This window comes from Labeo rohita, chromosome 2 (genome assembly GCF_022985175.1).
Source record: "Labeo rohita strain BAU-BD-2019 chromosome 2, IGBB_LRoh.1.0, whole genome shotgun sequence".
NCBI classification, from domain to species: domain Eukaryota; kingdom Metazoa; phylum Chordata; class Actinopteri; order Cypriniformes; family Cyprinidae; genus Labeo; species Labeo rohita.
In genome coordinates this window covers 10,062,922-10,084,011 of record NC_066870.1, presented here as the reverse complement: position 1 = coordinate 10,084,011, position 21,090 = coordinate 10,062,922, and the positions used below count along the sequence as shown (strand labels likewise).

Below are 21,090 nucleotides of genomic sequence, written 5' to 3'. Positions count from 1 at the left end.
GACTGTGCTCTTACACCGTAATCCATGCTATAATCAGCCCCTTTTCTGGATTTTTCACGGCAAAACGTCAACTACTGAATCAAGGTGGTAAGGGCAACATTTCTCTGCAGGAATGCATACTTTTTACTTGTTTGTTCTAATGAGGCTGAGCTCACAGAATATATAAATAAGCTTCAAGAAAACAATGTCCACTGCGTGCAGCATTCCACATATACACACGCACACAAATATGCACACTAAGTAAGAGGAATCTTACTGAGCTGTAGAGAAAGCCCTCCGCATTCATGCCAATGTAGAAACCTGCTTTGACTCCCTGAATGGCCACCACCCTTAAGCCGACTGGGATGAGGTTGAAAAGAGCTAGGGGAAAACAAAGAGGAGAAACATTACATAACAATAGTTTTGGCACTGCTAGAACCACACAGGGAAAAGTGATAAACTATTAACTAACTTAGCATTTCTGATAGAAACAATGTGATCTAAAATGTGTTAACTGGGTTACTGCGTAATGGTGAAAGTAAACAGTATGGAGGAGAGTGGGGTAAGCTGTGCCACTTTTTACATAGGCTGTCTTGTCAAGGAGAATAATAATAAAGGTAAAATCCATAATTATCCATTAATACATCCATATTAATATTAATATGTCTACAGCATATACCATTTTGGGAGAAATCACGGATAATCCTTAGATTTAGAGTTTACATAGCTGGCATAGTTGCCAAATTAAAACCAAAGTCTTGGACCATATTTGGACATAAAGCAATTTACTGTTCAAGTAATCTTTAATTTGATAGATTATGACAAGAAGTGTGCATTATCTTAGATTAAAGTGTCAACATACTCTTCCTTCCTCTGCATAGTTCTCAAACAAAAGAAAAGAGCCTAGTCTGCTGGTGCTTGGTACATGACTTGAAAAGCTGCCAGCATGCCCTTGTCCACTGAGCTGATTCAGTCTCATTTGATAAAAATCAGTGCCTGCTGCTCTGTGGTATAAATTTGCCTGAAAACTGTGGATTCTACAGTGGAGATTCTACAACTACCAGCTGGATAAGATATATTGTAATGCAGTCACAGCTGGATTTAGCTTTGTTTTGTTCAATAAGAGTTTCTCAGTTTTTCCTTGTGCTGAGGCAATACTTTGAATCTAAAGCTAGTATTCAATGCAGTTAGCCTATACTTTTTAACAGTAGTTACACTACAAGATACTATTACATAGGAGCTTCTCCAAAGCAGTATTAATCTAGCACAAAAACAAAGACAATTGCAAAAGGTTATTGCTCTATTGAGATTAAAGGGATGACCGTTTTCCACAAGTTGATATGATTCTTTAGGGTCTTAATGAAAAGTCTATAATATACTTTGGTTAAAAATTCTCAATGGTAGTGTAAAACAACACCCTTTTTACTTTGCCAAAATCAGCTCTGCAAAAATCATCCCATTCTGGTCGAGACTGCTTTAAATGCAAATGAGCTCTGCTTGCCCCGCCCCTCTCTTCTCTCTGTGCAGTGACAAGCCTGTTTGCTTTAGCCGCGTTTAGCTGCTAAACTTGCTAACTAGCACATTATTAGGAAAGGCGATCGCAAAGATTCATAAAAAAAAAAACCTTATACTCACTTCTGCTGTAAGCGAAGTTGGATCCTGAATGATTCGCGCGAACATAGACGGATGTATGTAGATCGGGAGGCGCATTCCCTTCACAAACAAATGTAATCCACTGCATCTTCAGCAGCTCAGATGTCAGGAGTAACTGACGACCACTACGTTCATTATCATATCCAGAAACACAACACCTCAATCGTTCAATTCTTGTCTAACTTACATCCCTGCTCCGGCATCAAAACATGGAGTTTGGACTGTTACAACTGATCTGAGGTAAGACGCTCATGTCAATCAACTATCGTGGGAGCGGCCTCTGTCGGTGTGACGCCACAACGACAGGCATCTGAGAATGGCTCAAATTGAAAATGGGAATATTATTTTTACAGATTAATTAAAAACCACTGCATGGATTTTTGTCATTATAGGGTAGATTTGTACATACACTGCCAAAACACATTAATGTTCAAACAACATGTAAACGTGAACTTAGCATCCGATGACCCCTTTAAAAACAATGTATCATCTATTAAACCCTACCCTCACTGATAATGTTAACAAAAGCAAATGTGAAAATGTTCGATTTTTTTAAATTGATTTTCTATAGTAACCATGCCATTTAAGCTTTATTCTCCACGTCTTTTGAGTGTTTTATCATGACTTGTGTTTCACAGGACTTCACAGGACCCAAGGCTGCATGTCGCAAGTGCAATGCTGTACCAGGTGAGCTACCAAGCAATTTTACTATGTCAGAAAAGCCAAACACATGGAGCTGGCAATGTGATAACATCAAAATGCATTAGTTTACAATGTGGTATGGTGACAGTATTTTGAGGTCACAGCATAGTATTATGTAAGGAACTTCACAAAAATAAGTCTTTATTAATCAATAATCTGCCCCTATAATCATAATTTAAAGGTGCGGTAGGTTATTGTCTTCAGAAACATTTTTTGTTATGCTGGTTGAAAGTCTCTTCACATTCTGATAGCAATCATTAAGTTAAGTGGTCTAAATGTATTTATGTATTTATATATTCTGTGGAGGGCGTAGGACCAAGAAATGTTCGTCCAATCAAAATGTTTGGTCTGAACATTACGATAGGCTGTCCTACCTGAGTTGGATGCATGCTCGTGTACATTTTTCCTTGGTTAAACCCCATGTATGTGGACGAGTGTCTCAACACATGAGCTGTTTTATTAAACCCAGGGAAAATACGACATCATCTCGTCTCCCATGCATTATTAGCACCACACAGTTTTCCTTTTCTGGGCTGTTGAACATTTTAACTCGGTGTTACAATGTATTTTAGTAATGTTGTCTCTGGTCGTCTAGTCTGTGTGTGTAGATGCATTTGGGAGGCGTGGTTTTGTACGGCGATTTGCAGAGAGGGTGGGACGTTCCTTTTTAGTGCTATCAGGCTAAAGTTAGCATTTTCCAAGATCTCCTATTGCACCTTTAAGTTAAAAAAAAAAAAGAAAAAGAAAAATAAGAATGAAATTTGTTGTCATTTTAATGCCTCTAATGTTCATTTCAGCTGGAAACTGCAGTGAATTGTATGCATGGGGACGTCTTTGGAGTTTTACAAAAAATATATGTAAAGGCACATTTTTTTCAGTAATCGTACGTTGATTTTCTCATAAGAGAGAGGCTGTTAATTTGCATTAAAATTGGTATATATGCTAAAATTAAGTTGTGTCAATGTTCAATGTTTAGACATACACATATTGTAAAAAATATAGATGTATAGTCATGGACCTGACTAAATCTGCCTGACACTGAACATCAACAAAGGCTGCATTTTACACTTGGCATTAACACGCGTTCACCATGATCCAATCAAGCAGATCAGATCATCAGTCAATCAGGACATGGTGTGTTTACTGACTTCTCTATCTGTGTAACCAATTGAATCTGTCTTTCCCGCACAATATTTAAATAAGTCTGCAGAGAATGGCCCTGGTGCAAAGTCCTGAAGTGGTGGGTTTTCTTCTGAAAACCATTTTCAGTCATGGGACATTTTACAAATTAAAGATATAAGTGTATGAGTCTCACTAGCGCTCCACGGCCTGGTGTTCTCCATCTTTCTTCTGACAGTTCAGGAGAGAGGAGGCAGAGTTTTGACCTGTAAATATAGACACAATGACTGGATCGCATTTACATTACACTGACATACAATCATAATGCGTCCTCTACTACCTCTGGACCAGGACACGCCAGTCGGATAACATTCCGATCAGAAGCGCATTTTCTTTTCAATGTGTATGTGGAAAACATCCGGATACAGGTTGCATGTTAATGTCAAGTGTAAAGAGCAACCAAAGTTACATCTTAATGTGCTAGGACAGGCTGTTCTCATAAACTACACATGGGTTTTAGGAATGGTAGGCTCAAGATAAGAGGGATGAAAATGCAGATAATTTATCAAATCTCAGTATAGCACCCTGAGAAGAGACAGAAGTCTAAAGAGCCTGCACAACTGGTCCTAATATGTGCTGTTAGAACATTTCAGCAACCTATTTGAAAGGAGACATTGTCATATTTACTGCATTCTGACATTTTTTTTTTTTTTTGTAACCTATGATTAAGGACTACAACCCAATTTTGTTGACACTAATAATTGATCAATTGCAAACATTTTCAAATAACCTAGAAGGGTTTCAAAATATGCAAGGTTATTTGCTGCTCATTTAGAGTGCATCCGTTCTACAAAATGGTTTCTTAAATGCTGCCATCTGATGACATCCAATTTGAATTATTTTGATGTATGAGAGCAGGAGTGGACTATATCACACCATCAGATTTTAATCTTAATGACTGCTGAAGAAGACGGTTTATAATCATATGTGATCTACAGTGCCTTCACAAAACATGAATCATCAAATGCCACCTTCATATTTGCATTTTTGGAATATTCAGACATTGACATTTCGTCATATGTTGCTCAGTCATATGTTATTATTCCATCTAGTTGTAATTTTGACCATCTCTTTTAAATGATCTCCACCTGTTTTCAAGTTAAACCTAATTACATTTAAATAAGGATGGTCTGTGGTGTCAGGAACTGCACCAGCATACAATATTCTATAAGCATTTCCCTCTCTTCATCTGCTGACAGCTTCTATAGAAAAGAAATTTGGTTATTAATTCCTTTCCTGTTCAATAATATCAGTAGGGTAAAAAAGGTGTGGTGTCACACCGACAGAAGCTGCTCCCACGATAGTAGATTGGCATGACAGCCTCAGATCTTACCTCAGATTAGCTGTCACAGTTCGACCTCCATTGTTTCCATGCCGGAGCAGGCATGTAAATTAGACAAGAATATCTCAGATTGAGCGATTGAGGTGTTGTGTTGTTGGATGTAATATTGAACATAGTGGTCGTCATTTACTCCCGACATCTGAGCCGTTAAAGATGCAGTGGATTACGTTTGTTTGTGAAGGGAATCCACCTCCCAAACTACATAAATGTGTCTAAGTTCGCACAAATCATTTGTGATCCACCTTCACCTACAGCAGAAGTGGGTATATTTTTTATATGAATCTCTGCAATCACCTTTCCCAATAACGTGCTAGTTAGCAAGTTTAGCAGCTAAACGCGGCTAAGCGCAGCTAAATACAGCTAAAGTAAACAGGCTCGTCACTCCACAGAGAGAAGAGAGAGGCGGGGGCGAGCAGAGCTCATTAACATTTAAAGCAGCCTTGACCAGAACAGGATGATTTTTGTAGAGCTGATTTTGGACAGGTAAAAAGGGTGTTGTTTTACACAACCATTGAGAATTTTTAACCAAAGTATATTATAGACTTTTCATTAAGAATCTAAAGAATCATATCAACTTGTGGAAAACAAGGCATCCGATGACCCCTTTAAGATGGAGGTAGAGTATTATTCTGATAAATTATCATGGGATCAATACAGAGAAGCTGCTAAACTCTTTTTTTCTTCATATCTTCATGAACTTCAGTTTGCTTGTGTTATGTTACTGCTCCAAGACTGAGTGAGGATCCAATAGCAGCTATATTGGGTCAATCCAGAATAGTAGTAAATACAGCACGCAAAAGGTCAAACACAGGTAAACAATACGAAAAAAACAAGGCAGGGAACACAGACAACAGGGTAATCCAATAACCAAGCAAAGAGTCCAAAAACCAAGGCTACCAAGACTTTGCAAAGATGCAGGGGAAAACACAGGGTATAAATAGGGAGAGACAAATGGGATAACAAGGGGGGAGGAGTTAATAAACACCATGGGAACTAACAAGGGGAACCATATCAACAATCATGGCAGAGGGGCAAACAGCAGACAAGACTGGGCAAGGAAGGAGATGGAGTCTTTGATGTAAATGGCAAGAGTCTGGGGTGGTATGCCCCCTGGTGGTTCTCAAGGACACTCCAGCTGGTGATTGTAACACGAGGGCGTAAGGAGCGGCTTCCAGGCACTCCTAAACCAGAATAGACTAAAGTCCAGGAGGGAGGAGGAGTGGAGTCAGAATAGAGGGAGGGACGGAGGGTCAGGTCCATGGAGTGGAAGAGGAACTGGAACGGTAGAGCAGGAGGCCAGGATGGGACTAAACTGAAGACTACCAGAGCAAGTGGCAGGTGACCACCAATGCGGATCAGGCAGAACTTTAACAGAGGACACAGAGAGGTTAACAACGGCCTCTGCAGCCATAACAGGACAGGTAGACAGTTCAGAGACAGCATCATTGGCTGTGACAAGGCAAACAGAGAGTTCAGGAACAGCCTCCTTGGCCATGACAAGATAGGCTAAGGGCTCAGAGTTGGCCTCCTTGGCTGTGACAGAACAGGCTGAGAGTTCAGAGACAGCTTTCTTGGCCATGACAGGACAGGCTGAGAGTTCAGGGACAGCCTCCTTAGCATGACAGGACAGGTAGACAGTTTAGAGATGACCTCCTTGGTTGTTACAGGACAAACAAAGAGTTCAAAAGTGGGCGTCACCACCTAGACAGGAGCTAAAGCAGTTGGTGCTGCCTCGGGAGGTTCTGCAGTGGAAGCCACCACCTTGGGAGGAGCTGGAGTCGACTCATTGACTGGAGCGGGCTCTGGAACAGACTCATGGACTGGAGCAGGCTCTGAAGCAGATTCCAGGAGTGAGCAGGCTCTGGAGCGGACTCATGAACTGGAGTGGTCTCTGGAGCGGACTCGTGGACTGGAGTGAGCTCTGGATGAGTAGTACAGCATTGTGTAGCCCAAACACACAGGATGACTACTGCCATAACGGGACGCACTGGGGATATGGGAACTATCTCTGTGACAGCCAGTGCTGAGGACCTTGGGATGCCACAACAGAGCATAGTCCATATAGTTGCATAGGTTGCATATAATTAATCTCCCCTGCAGGGAGCCATGACTTGATAGATTCCTTGAGACCAAAAAGGAAAATGTCTTTTAGCGCAACTTCATCAAAAGGAACACAATATGACAACACTTTCGAACTGGTATACATATTCTTCGATCAACAGGCCTCTTTGATGAAGCTGCAGTAGCTGAGCAACTGGGTCCATAATGAGTCTGTGCCTCCTTCAGCTGCTGGATCTGTATATGGTGCAATCTTCAGTTTTCATAACTTTCATAACTGCTTAGAGACTGAGTGAGGATCCAAAAGCAGTTTTATTGGGACAATCCAGAATCGTAGTAAATATAGCAAGCAAAGGGTTAAACACAGGTAAACAATCCAACAAAACAACAAGGCAGGGAACACAGGCAACAGGGTAATCCAATAGCCAGGCAAAGAGTCCAAAAACCAAGGCACATAGAAACAGGAAGAACACTCAGAGATGCAGTGTAACAACTAGCAAGACTTCGCAAGGACACAGGGTATAAATAAGGAGAGACAAATAGCATAACAAGGGGGGAAGAGCTAATTAAACACCATGGGAACTAACAAGGGCAACCGTGACAACAAACTAGGCAGAGGGGCAAACAGCAGACAGGACTGGGCAAGGAATTGTGGGAGATGGAGTCTTTGATGTAATGTCAAGAGTCTGGGGAGGAGTGCCCCCTGGTGGTTCTCAAGGGCACTCCAGCTGGTGATTGTAACAACTTCTAGGGAATAATTCAGCTTGTACGAATGGAAAAGGAAAATGTAACTTTTTGCTTGCTGAATTATTAACTGCTCTTTGTTTGTATAACAGACTATATCAACGATATGAATGGATGTAAAATAAGAATGTAGGATTTTATCCACAAACTGTGTGTAAAGTCAGTGCATGGATATTTCATGCAAAAATCTCAGTTTATCATGGGTTAACTTTTTTTTCAGACAAATGCAAAAAATTGTTCACACATTTATCTTTTCAGTTTAACATAAAAATCTGTTTCAAATATCTCTAACCAAACAAATGCAGAAAACTCCTGGTGACCTTAGAAATATGGAAAAATAGAAATGTGTTTACACATTTTAAAATGTGCAAATATTAAAACTTTAAGGGTTTAAAAATGTTTTTCATGCTTGTTGTACAATGAACTGTAAACAATTATTGCAACTGTATTGTCACATTTCTCCTGTCATGGTTCTTCTATAGGCTGAACTACATTCATTCCTGTAGTTTTCCACCTGAATTCACTCAGCCTCCAACATTTGTCTGGTTTCAATTATGATTAGACTACTGAACTGCTACACTCACCTTGCTAATTTCCAGTGAGTTTCCTATATATATTTAAGTAAGATGGCACACACATTTTTCTCTTGACTATAGATTGTCACTAAAACATCTTGGTTACTATTGTACTCTCTGTTCCCTAATGGAGGGAACGAGACTTTGCAACGCTATTCATATGTATTTTACGAGGCGGCTAATTTCAGTGACTGGTAGGTTTAGGGGCCGTGTTAGGTATAGGTAATTTGTACAAACTCATACATATTTTGCAACTCGTAAAATATGTAAGTTTTCACTAAAATCATATGAATTAGTACAAGTGAGGTCGTATGAATTCGTATGAATTAGCCCCCTCATAAAATATGTACGCATTGCCGTGAGATCAACTTGGACTTTGCATGGATGTACTGACACTAGGAGTCACACTTGGGAGCTCCAAGACCTATTTTAGAAAAAGGCCATTTAAAATTGGCAAGTGAAATTTGTATGTGCCATTTCCCCAGACATATGGGTATAAAAAGGGAGTCCCAAGCAGCAAATACCCCTCCCCCAGAACACAATTTCTACCTAGATGGGGGTCTGAGTCAGTATGCTGTTCATGGGGACTTCCAACATATAAAAGCAGACTAGCGCCATGCCCATCTCAGCACTCGAATCTGAAGCCAGTGCTGATACAGTTTCAAATGTATCAGCCTGAGATATTTAAGCACCAGGTGACTGTGTGCACACAATGGATTTTGAGAGTAAGCTAGAATTAGCTGGCCATTGAGATAATTGAAAATGCAGATGCCCCTCCTTGAACAGGAGCCTGTGCAGGGCCCGATTCAAAACCCGCAGGTCTAGGATTACTTATAACCCACCACCTTTCTTCACCCTGTCTTTTGTATGATGAAATAAGGGCTGTAAAACCCCCTTCTTCATCTCAGCTGGAGAGACAGGCTGTATTGTTTCCTTCACCAATAGGACCACAGTTTTCGCATGCAGTACAGGGGCATCCTTAAGATGATCCATCATGTGCTACATGCATCTCGAAAAAACTGAATAAAGCCTCCAAGTCTAACTTACTTCAGGATAATGAAAATAAAACATATTATAGCTCAATTTATGTAAAATTATTGCATTTTTCTTAATTGTTTTTGAGAATGACACACTTGGCTTTACTTAAAGATATTTTGCATATGCTTAGATGAGAGGGCAAATATATGTTTGCAGAGAGTGAAGAATGGCTGTACAGCAGATTTTCTGAAGAGAGCCCTTAAATGGAGATTATATGAGTGTTTGTTATGGTAAATGCTTATTGCAGGCATGGCCACTCATTTAGTATAATCTGGACTCATCAATGTTACAACAAAGTTCAAAAAGTTGCTTTGGATCCACCTGTGGTTTGGATCTAAACTCAGACATCAATGATTGGCTATTGTGAAAACTTTTTTGTGCACATAAGCAATAATAATAATAACAATAATAATAATACAGTTACTGTAATAGTAGATCAGATCTAGAGTATTAGTGGATAAGTGATGTTACCCTTATGGTTACAAATCCTTCTTAACAAATGCTATAGAAAACCTATTTAAAGGATTTTGGAAAGTCTTTTCTGCTTTGCACCAAAGTCTGTTTTGGACACAGATGCTGTTGGTGATAGGAGTGACCTGCAGGGCCCTGGAGAGAACAGTTCATTAGTTCTGAACCTGGTGCCTCACAGGGGATTGTTTGTCTGTTCTGAAAGGGTGCAGATGTTTGGTGTAGAAATTTAATACCCATGACTGACTGTTCCTCGAAAGAGCCACCTATAATTAATACGCAATGTAAATACTTTAGTACGACTCCATAGAGATCCTCTAGGCCAGTGGGCACTAGGTAGCCCACATGGAATCTGTAAGTCACCGTCAAACACGCTGTATAAATAGCCTGAATTAAGTTTGGACACTATACGACATATTGAGATTACTTAAAAAATGTATAGGTAATAAGTCTGCAAGTTTTCATGTCTCTGAGTAAATGAAAGGCACAGTTTCATCTACTAACACAAACTCATGCACATTTTACAGTGTTTCATCATCTGCATATGAGGACATTAACACATGAACTTCATCTCCAGAGCTGCTCTGACAGTCGCTTCACAAGCCTTTTACCACTTCATTTAATAAAAACTGCCATGAAATACACGCTGAAACTAAAACTTAAATATCTTCTCATCAAATCATTGAAATAAATGTTTGGTTTGATTTGTTATGATAAGTTATGACAGAAATATATTAAAATATATATGAAATAAAACGGTATAGTAAAATCTAATTCTCAAATTAATAATAATAATAATAATAATATTTTTAAGGAATATCATACAGCCAAGTTATGTTTTATTAATTTATACTATGCAATGTACAGCATGTTATTTGACAATGATACAAAGTTGGAAATTGTTTTCATGTGATTACATTTTAAAAGATGTAATAATTTATTAAAATTGTATTAATTCATTCATTAGACACCTTTTTTTTTTTTTTTTCTTTTTTTTTTTTTGATAAATTTGTATTGAATCGTATATGTTTTACACTTTTAACTACTTTTTTTATGGGTCAAGAGCTTAATGACTTAGACAGCCCTACAGAAAAAGGTGAATCATAGGAAGAGTAATGGTGACAGAGGAGTGCTGCAATCATGTTTAAGTGGGATTTCCCTGCTTTCCAATATCTGTTCTGATCTTACTCATCTCATCTACCACTGAATAATAATTTGCAATTAAAGTTAAATTAATTAAAATAACACTGCCCTTACATTACTAGAGCAGAAATATATTACCAGAAGCAAATATTCACTTAACAATTATGTCATTTCATTCTCACCTAGTCATTGTCATTGCCTAGTCATTGTGGAAAAAACTTCAAATGAGAACGCAGCATTATCTCTATAACAATAAGGCAAAAAAAGTCTACTTTTCCTTAAAAGAAATGTTTAATACTTGTCATCATTCACTCAACCTCACCTTCTATATCTTCAAGGACTGTGTACAGAAACAGACTTTCATAAATAAACAAACCCTGAAGATTGTTCACTGAGGTAAAATGTATGACAACAAGCCCTGGTCTTCCCTATATGCAATTAGCGTGGTACAGTGAACTCTGCTTTGCATGCACATTTTGGTGCAGTTTCAATCACTCACTGTAGTCACTGTTCTCATCCTTGATGCCATCGATGGTTCCATCTGGCTGCATCTGCAGGTAAAAACCCTGCTGGCTGAACAGTCGTGTCACAATTCCTTTCAGCTGCGGCTCTGGAAAAAAAAAAAACACACACAACCCCCCGCCCCAACCCACATTTTTATCAGAATTCACCCCAACAACATCTTTTTTTCAGCATGTGAACAAAAGCTTGTTAAGAAGAAATGAATTATTTTAAATACGTTTTTGACTTCTTATCCAGTGATGGCAGTGAATGTACTTGTGAATGGCTGTGTTGATAAAGCTCTGCATATTTGCTCTCTGTGACCTAATCAATCAATTTCACTATGGACACCTGGAGTTTAGAAGACCAGCTGTAACCATACCAGGTGCTTTCTGGTGGAGTGGTGACCTGTACAAGCAGGTACAATAAATGTTTAGAGGCAGGCCTGAGAGGTGAGGAGTGAAGAGGGCCACATGGATGACCTGGCATGCAGCAAAGTCCCACAGTTTTCAATACCAGAGCTCAGAAGAGTTGTGAATGTCCATGATGGTCATGATCAGCTATCGATCAAGGGCCCCATCTGTCCACTGCAGACCCAATACCTCTGACAGGCTGGAAGGGCCATCAATCACACAAACGAGCCTACCTACATCCATTAGGAAGAACATTACTAAATCATGTACAGACTCCACACCTAAATAAAGACTGGCGTAGGGGACCCCATAGGAAATTATTCTAACCTGGGGAGAAAGTTTTGGGTTTTATACATGTATGTGAGTCAGTGTGCGCTGAATCGCTTGAAAACATGCCAGTGTCATATTTCCCCTGAAACAAAAACAAAAAGGAAAAAAAAAAGGCGGGGGGGTTTCAAGCATAAAGCATAAAAAAATGAAGAACATCCTTTTTTTAATGTAAATCCGAATATTACAGAAAACAAGGGGTTTCTTAAAATGTTACCAAAAAAAGTACAATGAATAATAATGATACACCACTTATAATATAAGATTAAAGATAATTAAATTATATAGCATAAGGTTTCTTTATTACAGTAATGAGGATGCTTTTATAAAATAAGAATTTCTAAAAAAAAAAATAAAGTATTCACAATGTAAAAATAAACAAACAAAAGAACACTAAAATGCAATTAAACTTCTTTGTGCTAAATTATATTTATTACTTTATTGGATTTTTGGTGGTGAAATATGACTCACATGTTTGTGAGTTTGTGAGATTAATGTACATGCATGTCTCTTCTCACATAGGAATGTATGCACTCACATGTGGATTTAAGCATGTGTTCGCCTGGATATGTGCATGAGATAATGCATGTCATATTTGCAATAACACACTGTTTGCATATTTTGCCTTTGCAAATTAAAAATTCAGTTGAACCATACATGTTCCATATTGCCCCATTGCATAAAAAGAAACAGTTACAATCCGATGTGTTGGTAAATGATGTCATGATCATGAAATGGTGAATGGTAACCTCGACTATTTAAGTCACCACAACTGAAAGAAGGAACACGACACATCAGCAGCACAGAGCAAACACGAGCCTCACTGCACAGAAACAGACGGAGGGGACAGAGCACACATAATAATGGGGACAGAAACAAAATAAGCAGGGAGAGACCAAAAAAAGGGGGTTCAAAGGTGAGTAAAGAAGGGATGAAAGGAAAAAAAGAAGGAAGAGACAGAGAGGAGAAGGCATAAGACATACTGTACATAAAATAACACAAAGACGGAGAGATAGAACAATAGTCGGAAGCATACTACAAGGACAAGGCAGACACTGACGACTGCCGTTAGACAGGAGCTAGTCCCCCATGAGCACAAAATGGGGTGGGTAACTGGAAGACACAGCACAAGGATGGAGGCTGAGCTACTGACCTAGCCTGACGCCCTTACGGGACACCTGTGGAGGTTTCGAGGGTGCATCTTACGGGGGAGAAGGAAAAACAACATTTTTACAGACAAATCCTACAGCAACAGCCGTCAAATAACTGATCATATGTTGGGAAGAGGGGATGTGTTTGTTCTACATTATGAGAAGGTGTTTTGAAGGAGCAAGAAAGGACAGCTGTGTAGTTTTTTTTTTCAATCGTTTCACATGCTTTGTGTCATTTTATGTGAGCCAAAAAAGGACAATAGCGTGGGCAGTGAGATCATGTCCATCAATAAAACTAAGTGTACAATCCCTCCCTATACCGCAGTAAAGCATTCCCTGTTGGAAAATCCAGTTAAAGCTGTTAGCTGTGGTTTCTAGCTGGTCTAAGATCAGTATAAATAGGTGTAAACACCATCTTATGCTGGTATAACCAGCTGTTCGCTTGTTTCTTGCTGGTTCAAGATCGTTCTGTCATATTTCAAAACAGTTTCCAGTTTAAACTGGTCTTCTATCAGGGAAATATGTGCCATTAAACATTTCATCTAAGAAAGCCCTGGTGCACTGCAGTGCCACTGGATTCTGGCTATTACTAAATTGCATTGTTGCACTATAAACATATAGGTTTTTCTTCTTGTTGTTGTTGTTCTTTCAACAATAATACAGCCTCTGATCAAAATGTCAAAATGCCAGCCACTGAATTCACTGATAACAGTAATAATAACATTAATAAAACATATCAGATATATCAACATAAAACGATTGTGCAGTCAGATTATAAGGATGGCAAATCGGTTGGTGAATACCGATAGACAGCACGTGAGCTATGAAACAGGTGTGATTTTGGGGGTGGGCGGCATTGCAAAAAAATACAGTGGAGGATATATGTTCCTCCAGCGGAGTTGTAGACTGCAGCAGAGGCTTCGGGTGGGGGCTGATGTCTTAAAAAGCATCCAGCACTGACCTGGTCGCCGGCGAACAGGTCTTTTCTTGCCGCTGCAGAAGCGGACTTTACTGAAGACCCCCAGGAAATGTCGCTCGCAGAGAGAGCGGGGGTCTTTGCTGGGACTGGGGCGGCGTTTGGAGGCAGATACCCGATCGCTGTTGGATTCCCGTGCCTGGCGTTTTTGTCGGATAAGAGAACTGGCGATCGCGGCCATCTCGAGTATTCAGATGAACGAACTGTTCGACGGTTGCAGCTGTTAACGCAGTAACTGGGAATAATAAATATACAAGACTGAAATGGTATACAGAAATTAGCCAGATATCATTTCAATTCCTTGCGAAAAATCCAGAGGATCCTGTGAAATAGGACTGAAATCCTATTTTCATCCTCTTCTCAGACGATCTACCCAGACGTCTGTGAGTTTCACATACGATTATACAAAGCACATTTTCCGTTCTCCATCTTAGAGGGAAAATAAATAATAATAATAATAATTATAATAAAATAAAATAAAAACAACAATTAAAAAGATGTCCTAGGTGAACATGGGTAACCTGTCACGCAGGTATTTCAGGTGCCGAAGACAGCAGACGCGTAATGCCTCCTCCAAGCGACTGCTACATGTTCCACATGTCTAGTTCATTCCAGATAACTTTGCTTGAGCCCATGACACAAGAACGCGCGTTCTCAGGCTCTATAGGCGTATATGAGCGACGCGCGCACAACTTCACGGAACATCTGGGCTCTCAAAATTATTTTACAGCTCTTCATAGTTCTTCTGGTAGAGTTCATTACATTGTTCTTCACGTCGAAATTTCTTATTTTATCTAAAACGAGCTGAAATTAAAAGGTCAGGCGTCTAGCACAGAGAGAACACTTCGAATCCTTGCGAAGCCGTTTGAGGGAATGTTGTAAAATCGAGACATTCCTGCCTGTTTAACACTGACAGTGAGCCAGTGAATGGGGTGTGATAGCCTCTCTCTCTCTCTCTCTCTCTCTCTCTCTCTCTCTCTCTCTCTCTCTCTCTCTCTCTCTCTCGCTCGCTCGCTCGCTACGCAATCATACGTGATTGAGGTTTGGATGAGGAATTCGCAGGGGTAAACGAGATCGAGCAAGCGAGGGAGATAGAAAAAGCATATATTTTAATGGGAAGAGAGGAGGATTGTCCAACAGATGGTCACCTCTGGCGTATTATTTATGCGTGAATGTGGCAAATCCCGTAACAGATAACTATCTCAAATGAAAATCTGCTTGTTATTGCGTTTCACCGTCAACTATCGGGTTAATTTATTCATTTAGATGTCTGTCCATCTGTTTACTACTCGGATTAAAAACAGATCCAGATACAGATCGCCCTTCTGTTTGTCAGTTATATTGTTCAGTGTACTTAGTGCTAATGTGGCAGCCCATGCTGCTAAAGTCTGGCTGACACAATCCATTAATCGCCCATTCTGCAATATGAGTATTTTTATATGAGTATGCCATTTTTTGCTAATTAAATGTTGCACAAAACTGATTTTATAAATTGAAATTTGCAAAAATACATTTCCAGACTGATATCCCATTTGATGAGACTGTGTTCCAAGTTCTAAAAAATATATACACATCTAAGGAAATGATTCTAATGTTTGACAAAGTATAACTATATTGTAAGGTAATACTGCAAAATGCTGCTTTTACATCAGAACTAAAACAACCCTTTTAAGTAACACTGATATACTAACAATATATAGAAATGTGTTTAGGTTATAGTGCCGCAGAATTCCAATAACAGGTTTACACTGCCACAGAGATGTACTGTTTTACTTTAGTAATTAATGCATTAACACAACACCTCCCCTTTAGAGATACAGATCTAACTATCACAGTTATAAAACCATAATGCTGCATTTATGTCATGCACTGTGCCTTACTAAAGTACTAAGCTCTTCAGTACTGGGTTTTAGAGGGTATTCATAGTGGGGCAAGCAGAGACGAGGGGGTTGGGGGTGGTTTCATGTATTCATGTGGAGGTACACTCTGGTTTCTGACACTGCAGTGGGTGGATCACGTGGCTCTGACACGAAAAGCCTCTTGCCTCGTGCAAAATAGCAGCATTAAAGATTCAGCCTGGGAGTGCGCTCTTTCATCCTTTTTCAAATTTAATGTGCGGCTAAGAATTCACTTCCAGCCATCTCCTTCCATCAACATGGACTTAGTACAATGCCATTTAAGTATAGCGGCACTTCCGTGGCTTCTTGTTAATGTTACTTGATCTGAATTAAGAATCCCTCAAATATTAAGAATCCCTCAAATACTATGAAGAATCTAGTAACAAAATTAGAAGATGGGATAGTTAAGCCTTTTGTACTATAAATTATCATAATTATTGAAACTGTTAAATGTAATGTAAGTAAGACATGGATGAGAAGGTTTACAATGGTATTGTTGTCATATATATACTAGATACAAGTACCTCTATTTTAGAGGTCTGAACAGATGACACAAAGCATTTTGTTTTCATTAATCTCTGACACAAAAGCAGCTCTTGAGACAGAATGGTACATGGCAGTTGTCACAATACCTCCTGTTTAATTTTACAACAGTTTTAAGAGAGGATGAGTTTATTACGCAGTTCTAGAACTATAACAATTTTGACTAAAAACTGAACTATTGAGTGTTTAGGGCAGGTTTACACAACAGACCATGACAATGCACCTATAGCCCAAATTCATTAATGATCTGCTACTCAGTGACAATCACTGCACAATTGCTGACGTCCCTGATAGCAAGTGCCTTTGCTGAAACGCTGCAAACATTTAATTTCCAGCTGGCAGTATTTCTGTTACATGACAAATGCAGTGATGTTACATTTGCACAAAGCTCAGGCCAAAACCAACATCCAGAGGACACTTGTAATGTATTATATAAAAATGTTTTGAGTTTCTTCCAGCTGAACATAGTAAATGGCATTTTAGGAGATGCAATAAACTTGAGATATAAATTCACCATGTGAAAAATATACAAATTCTGAATTACATAATAAATTGAAGCACACCAACTGCAAAAACTGAACCTGAGATGTAACTGACCACAACAGAGTTCATCAAGAATCACTTATCATAGGCATGCAGTCCAATACAGGTATTGAAAGCCTTGCATCACAAAAACTATTCCACATTCCAACCAAGAGAGACAAAGCATCAGGGGCATCGAATCAAAGAACGTATCAAGACATCTTTCAAAGAAATATTGCCACCTAGTGTTCACAGTATGGAAATGCACAAAGGCCCCCTCTTCAACCTATCAGCTTTTGTTGTGATGACAGCGTGATGCATTATGAACTTCCATTAGCTGAACCAGTACTATGCGTTTACACTGTAAAATCATTTTATTGCTAATGTCTTTATGCCCACTGCATAACATGTAAACAACACAAAGATGTAAATGACATAGATACACTTTACTATGCTCAAATGTTTAAACAGCATGAATGAAGTGTATACTTGCATTGCATGTTCACAATAATGTCCTATGCTTTTCTGAATTTTCCCATGACACTTCAGGAGTGACAACTCATTACATATGGCAGATAAGGTGATTTGTGCATGATGTCTGCTGAACATGCTCCTGAGAACTCCTGTCCTGGTTTCAAAACCCAGTTTAGTCATGGGGCCATATGCAAACAAAACCTGAGGGGTGAAGCACCCCTGTGATGGAGCACAAAGTGTTTCATCAGCACATTTTGCTTGTGACATGCCACTGGCTAAGTAGAAGGTGAACCCTGAATATACAGTATGTCTTACAGCAGCCACCAATTAGACAAAATGGCAAAAATGTTTCCTGTGTTGCAGGATTCAAGCAAAAGCAGTGCAGTAAGAGATGGCTGGATACTGCACAAAGAAAATTTAATATACAGTGCAGTCCAGAAGCAGACAAACACATACTAAATCTCAGATTCAAAATCAAGAATTTAAACCTGAAAGCTTTAGGATTTGAAAAAATGTAAAACAAAACATAAGATGTAAAATGGTTAATAAATATTTATGATTCTGCACTCTTCCTTTCTAGGTCACACAGATGTTCTGGTTTTCACTGAAGCAAATATTTTTAAATCATAACATGATCATCAGGTTTTGCCGAAACATTATTTATTTTATTTTATTTTATTTTATTTTATTTTATTTTTTAATTGCATTCTATTAAGTTTAAAAAATGCGAAACAGGAGCACTATCACTCATTATCTTTTGGATAATTTTTGGAACTTTTGGAACCTCAAAGACAAACTTACAGGGCTAAAGTGACATTCCATATACTGATCATTTTGAAATTCATGCACTCTAAAAATGCTGGGCTGTTTCAACCCGAGTCAAGTAGGGACTAACCCAACTGTTGGGTTAAATTTTTCAATTACATTTTTAACCCAAAAGTTGAGTTAGTCCATATTTGAACCAAATTTGGGTTGAAACAACCCAGTATTTTTTAGAGTGTATATATAATGATTGTACAATTCTTAAAATTTAAAACAAGTTAGATGTAAATGTATACCAAATTTAAGATCTGTCAAAGATGTGGTTAGTTATGGTATAGGCCATCATTTTCCTATCTTTATTTTTTTTTAACAGTTAATATATTTCCTTTTGACTTTTTCATTCTGTTCTGTTGTCCAGTATAAGGCAGTGGTCTATACACATTTTACAGGACAAGGGCCCCCGATTGGACAAAATGATGGAGAAGAGACCTAATGTAACATATTTTATAAAACTGAGTGTTGCATAAGCTTGGCATATTACAACGTGTATAGTACATACCAAAATTCATTGAGAAAAAAAAAAGCACTTACAGAATCACATTCTTGTACATTACATTTTTAATAATTTTATCTAAAGCATTTTAATGTAGGAGGAACAGTAAAACATTTAACTTTGATAAATTTACTGTAGTTTTGTTGACGTTAATATTGCATTTTTTACAATAAATAATTGCTTATGAGGAAAATTGTTTGAGTTTCTTTTTCCTGTGCACTTTGATATACAATCAATTCAAAGTAGCAAAAAAAAATGCTTAAGACATTGTATGTGTTGCACAGTTGAACAGAACTGATCTTCTGTGCACAAACAAGTTGCCTGCAAAATAATGGATAAAAAGAAAAGGCGTATAGGTCAGCAGAGGCTTAATGAAGGTGAAGCCTAACGAACTGAAGGATTACACAGCAGCAGCATAACAGTTATGCACACTCTCTGTTACTGCATGCATTTATAAATGTTGCATATGTGTGGAAATGTAATACATTAATTGTAATACTTTAAATGTAATATAATACAATATTATTTATTTATCTCAGTATAACAAAATGAAAAGTATTAACATTTGAAACATTTTAAATAAAGATAATTGTCTTATCGAGTTCAGGATTGAGGATGATTCTCACAAAACTATATTTTCTGTAAGCATTTTTCAAGAAAAAAATTCAAGAAAAACTTTTTTTAGTTTTCATAATTCACAATTTATGTATACAGTGCAACAGCAAAAACTGTAAGAAAAATAAAGCCATAGTTTAAAGTTTAGAGCATTTTCTTTACATATAATAATTACAAGTCAAGCTGCAATACCAAACAGGATCACATGAAGATGCCAACAGACAACTATTCTAGTCACCTTAACCTGACTTTATATAAATGGATCCATTCAAAATTATTAAAAAGAACAAAACACAAATTTAAAAGAAAATATAAACATTATGAATTTGTCCAATGTGGTAATCTGAAGACAGATTAAGGTGACTAGTGAACAGTTCCTCTTTCAGAGTGAGCGTTGATGCCCATATGCATATAAATACCACTGACCTACCACTGACTGACTCCTATAAAAACACGCTTCTTCAGTGAGTGTCCATTATAAAACACTTGCAAGACACAGTTTTTTTTTTTTTTTTTGTTTTTTTGCACACTAATAATAGGGGACTCGCGCATGTCTAATAAGGTACGACTCCTGCATGTCACTGTAATCGTCTTCACCTCCATTACATTCGTCATCCATCAAAACTTTACTAGTAAGATGCTGATTTGCTTTATTCAGGTCATACAGACTAGATTCAGCTTAAAGATAATTAATAACAGACGTATGTTTGTTACCACCAATCGTTGCACAAGTTAAAGAATTACTCCACTTTCAGAATAAAAATTTCCTTATAATTTACTCACCCCCATGTCAGCCAAGATTTTCACATCTTTCTTTCTTTAGTCGCAAAGAAATTAAGTTTTTTAAGGAAAACATTCCAGGATTTTTCTGCATATAGTGGACTTCAATGGAGCTCAATGGATTGAAGGTTAAAAAAGCGGTTTCAATGCAGCTTCAAAGGGCTCTAAATGATTTTGAAGTTGGAGGAGAAAATGATACAGGAGTTTTTCGATGTACCCTAACTGTATTGAACCGGAGTGCACAGAGTATGCATGCGCATCACACAACTAGACAAGACGAATGTTTGAGGTTAAAAGTATATAAATTGTACTTTTTTTTGTTTAAATAACCAATCGTTTAGCTAGATAAGACCCTTATTCTTCAATTACGATAGTGTAGAGCCCTTTGAAGTTGCACTGAAACCGCTTTTTTAAATTTCAATCCATTGAGCACCATTGAAGTCAACTATATGGAGAAAAATTCTGCAACATCCTCAAAAAACTTAATTTCTTTGTGACTGAAAAAAGCAAGGCATGAACATCTTGGATGACATGGGGCTAAGCAAATTATCAGGACATTTTTATTTTGGAAGAATCCTTTAAGTTTACTTATGGTCAATGTTGGGGAGTAACTAGTTACATGTAATGGAATTACGTAATTTAATTACAAAATAAATGTAATTGTAATTAGTTACAGTTACTGAGAAAAAATATG

The 21,090-nt window shown here is 38.1% G+C and overlaps 1 protein-coding gene across 4 annotated transcripts in view; it reads right to left on the bottom strand.

Moving 5' to 3' along the window:
• Window positions 1-21,090, bottom strand: part of fgf12a (fibroblast growth factor 12a) — a 142,357-nt gene that overhangs the window by 102,226 nt on the left and 19,041 nt on the right. For 2 of the 4 annotated variants that reach the window (XM_051125705.1, XM_051125697.1), the window contains exons 2-3: window positions 11,381-11,491; window positions 257-360 (exon numbers count right to left, since the gene is read on the bottom strand). In XM_051125705.1, the coding sequence (XP_050981662.1) occupies window positions 257-360; window positions 11,381-11,491 (215 nt within the window). Of the gene's footprint in view, window positions 1-256; window positions 361-11,380; window positions 11,492-13,275; window positions 13,324-14,234; window positions 15,177-21,090 lie in introns of those variants that run through there. The other 2 variants (XM_051125676.1, XM_051125686.1) reach the window with 2 other exon arrangements.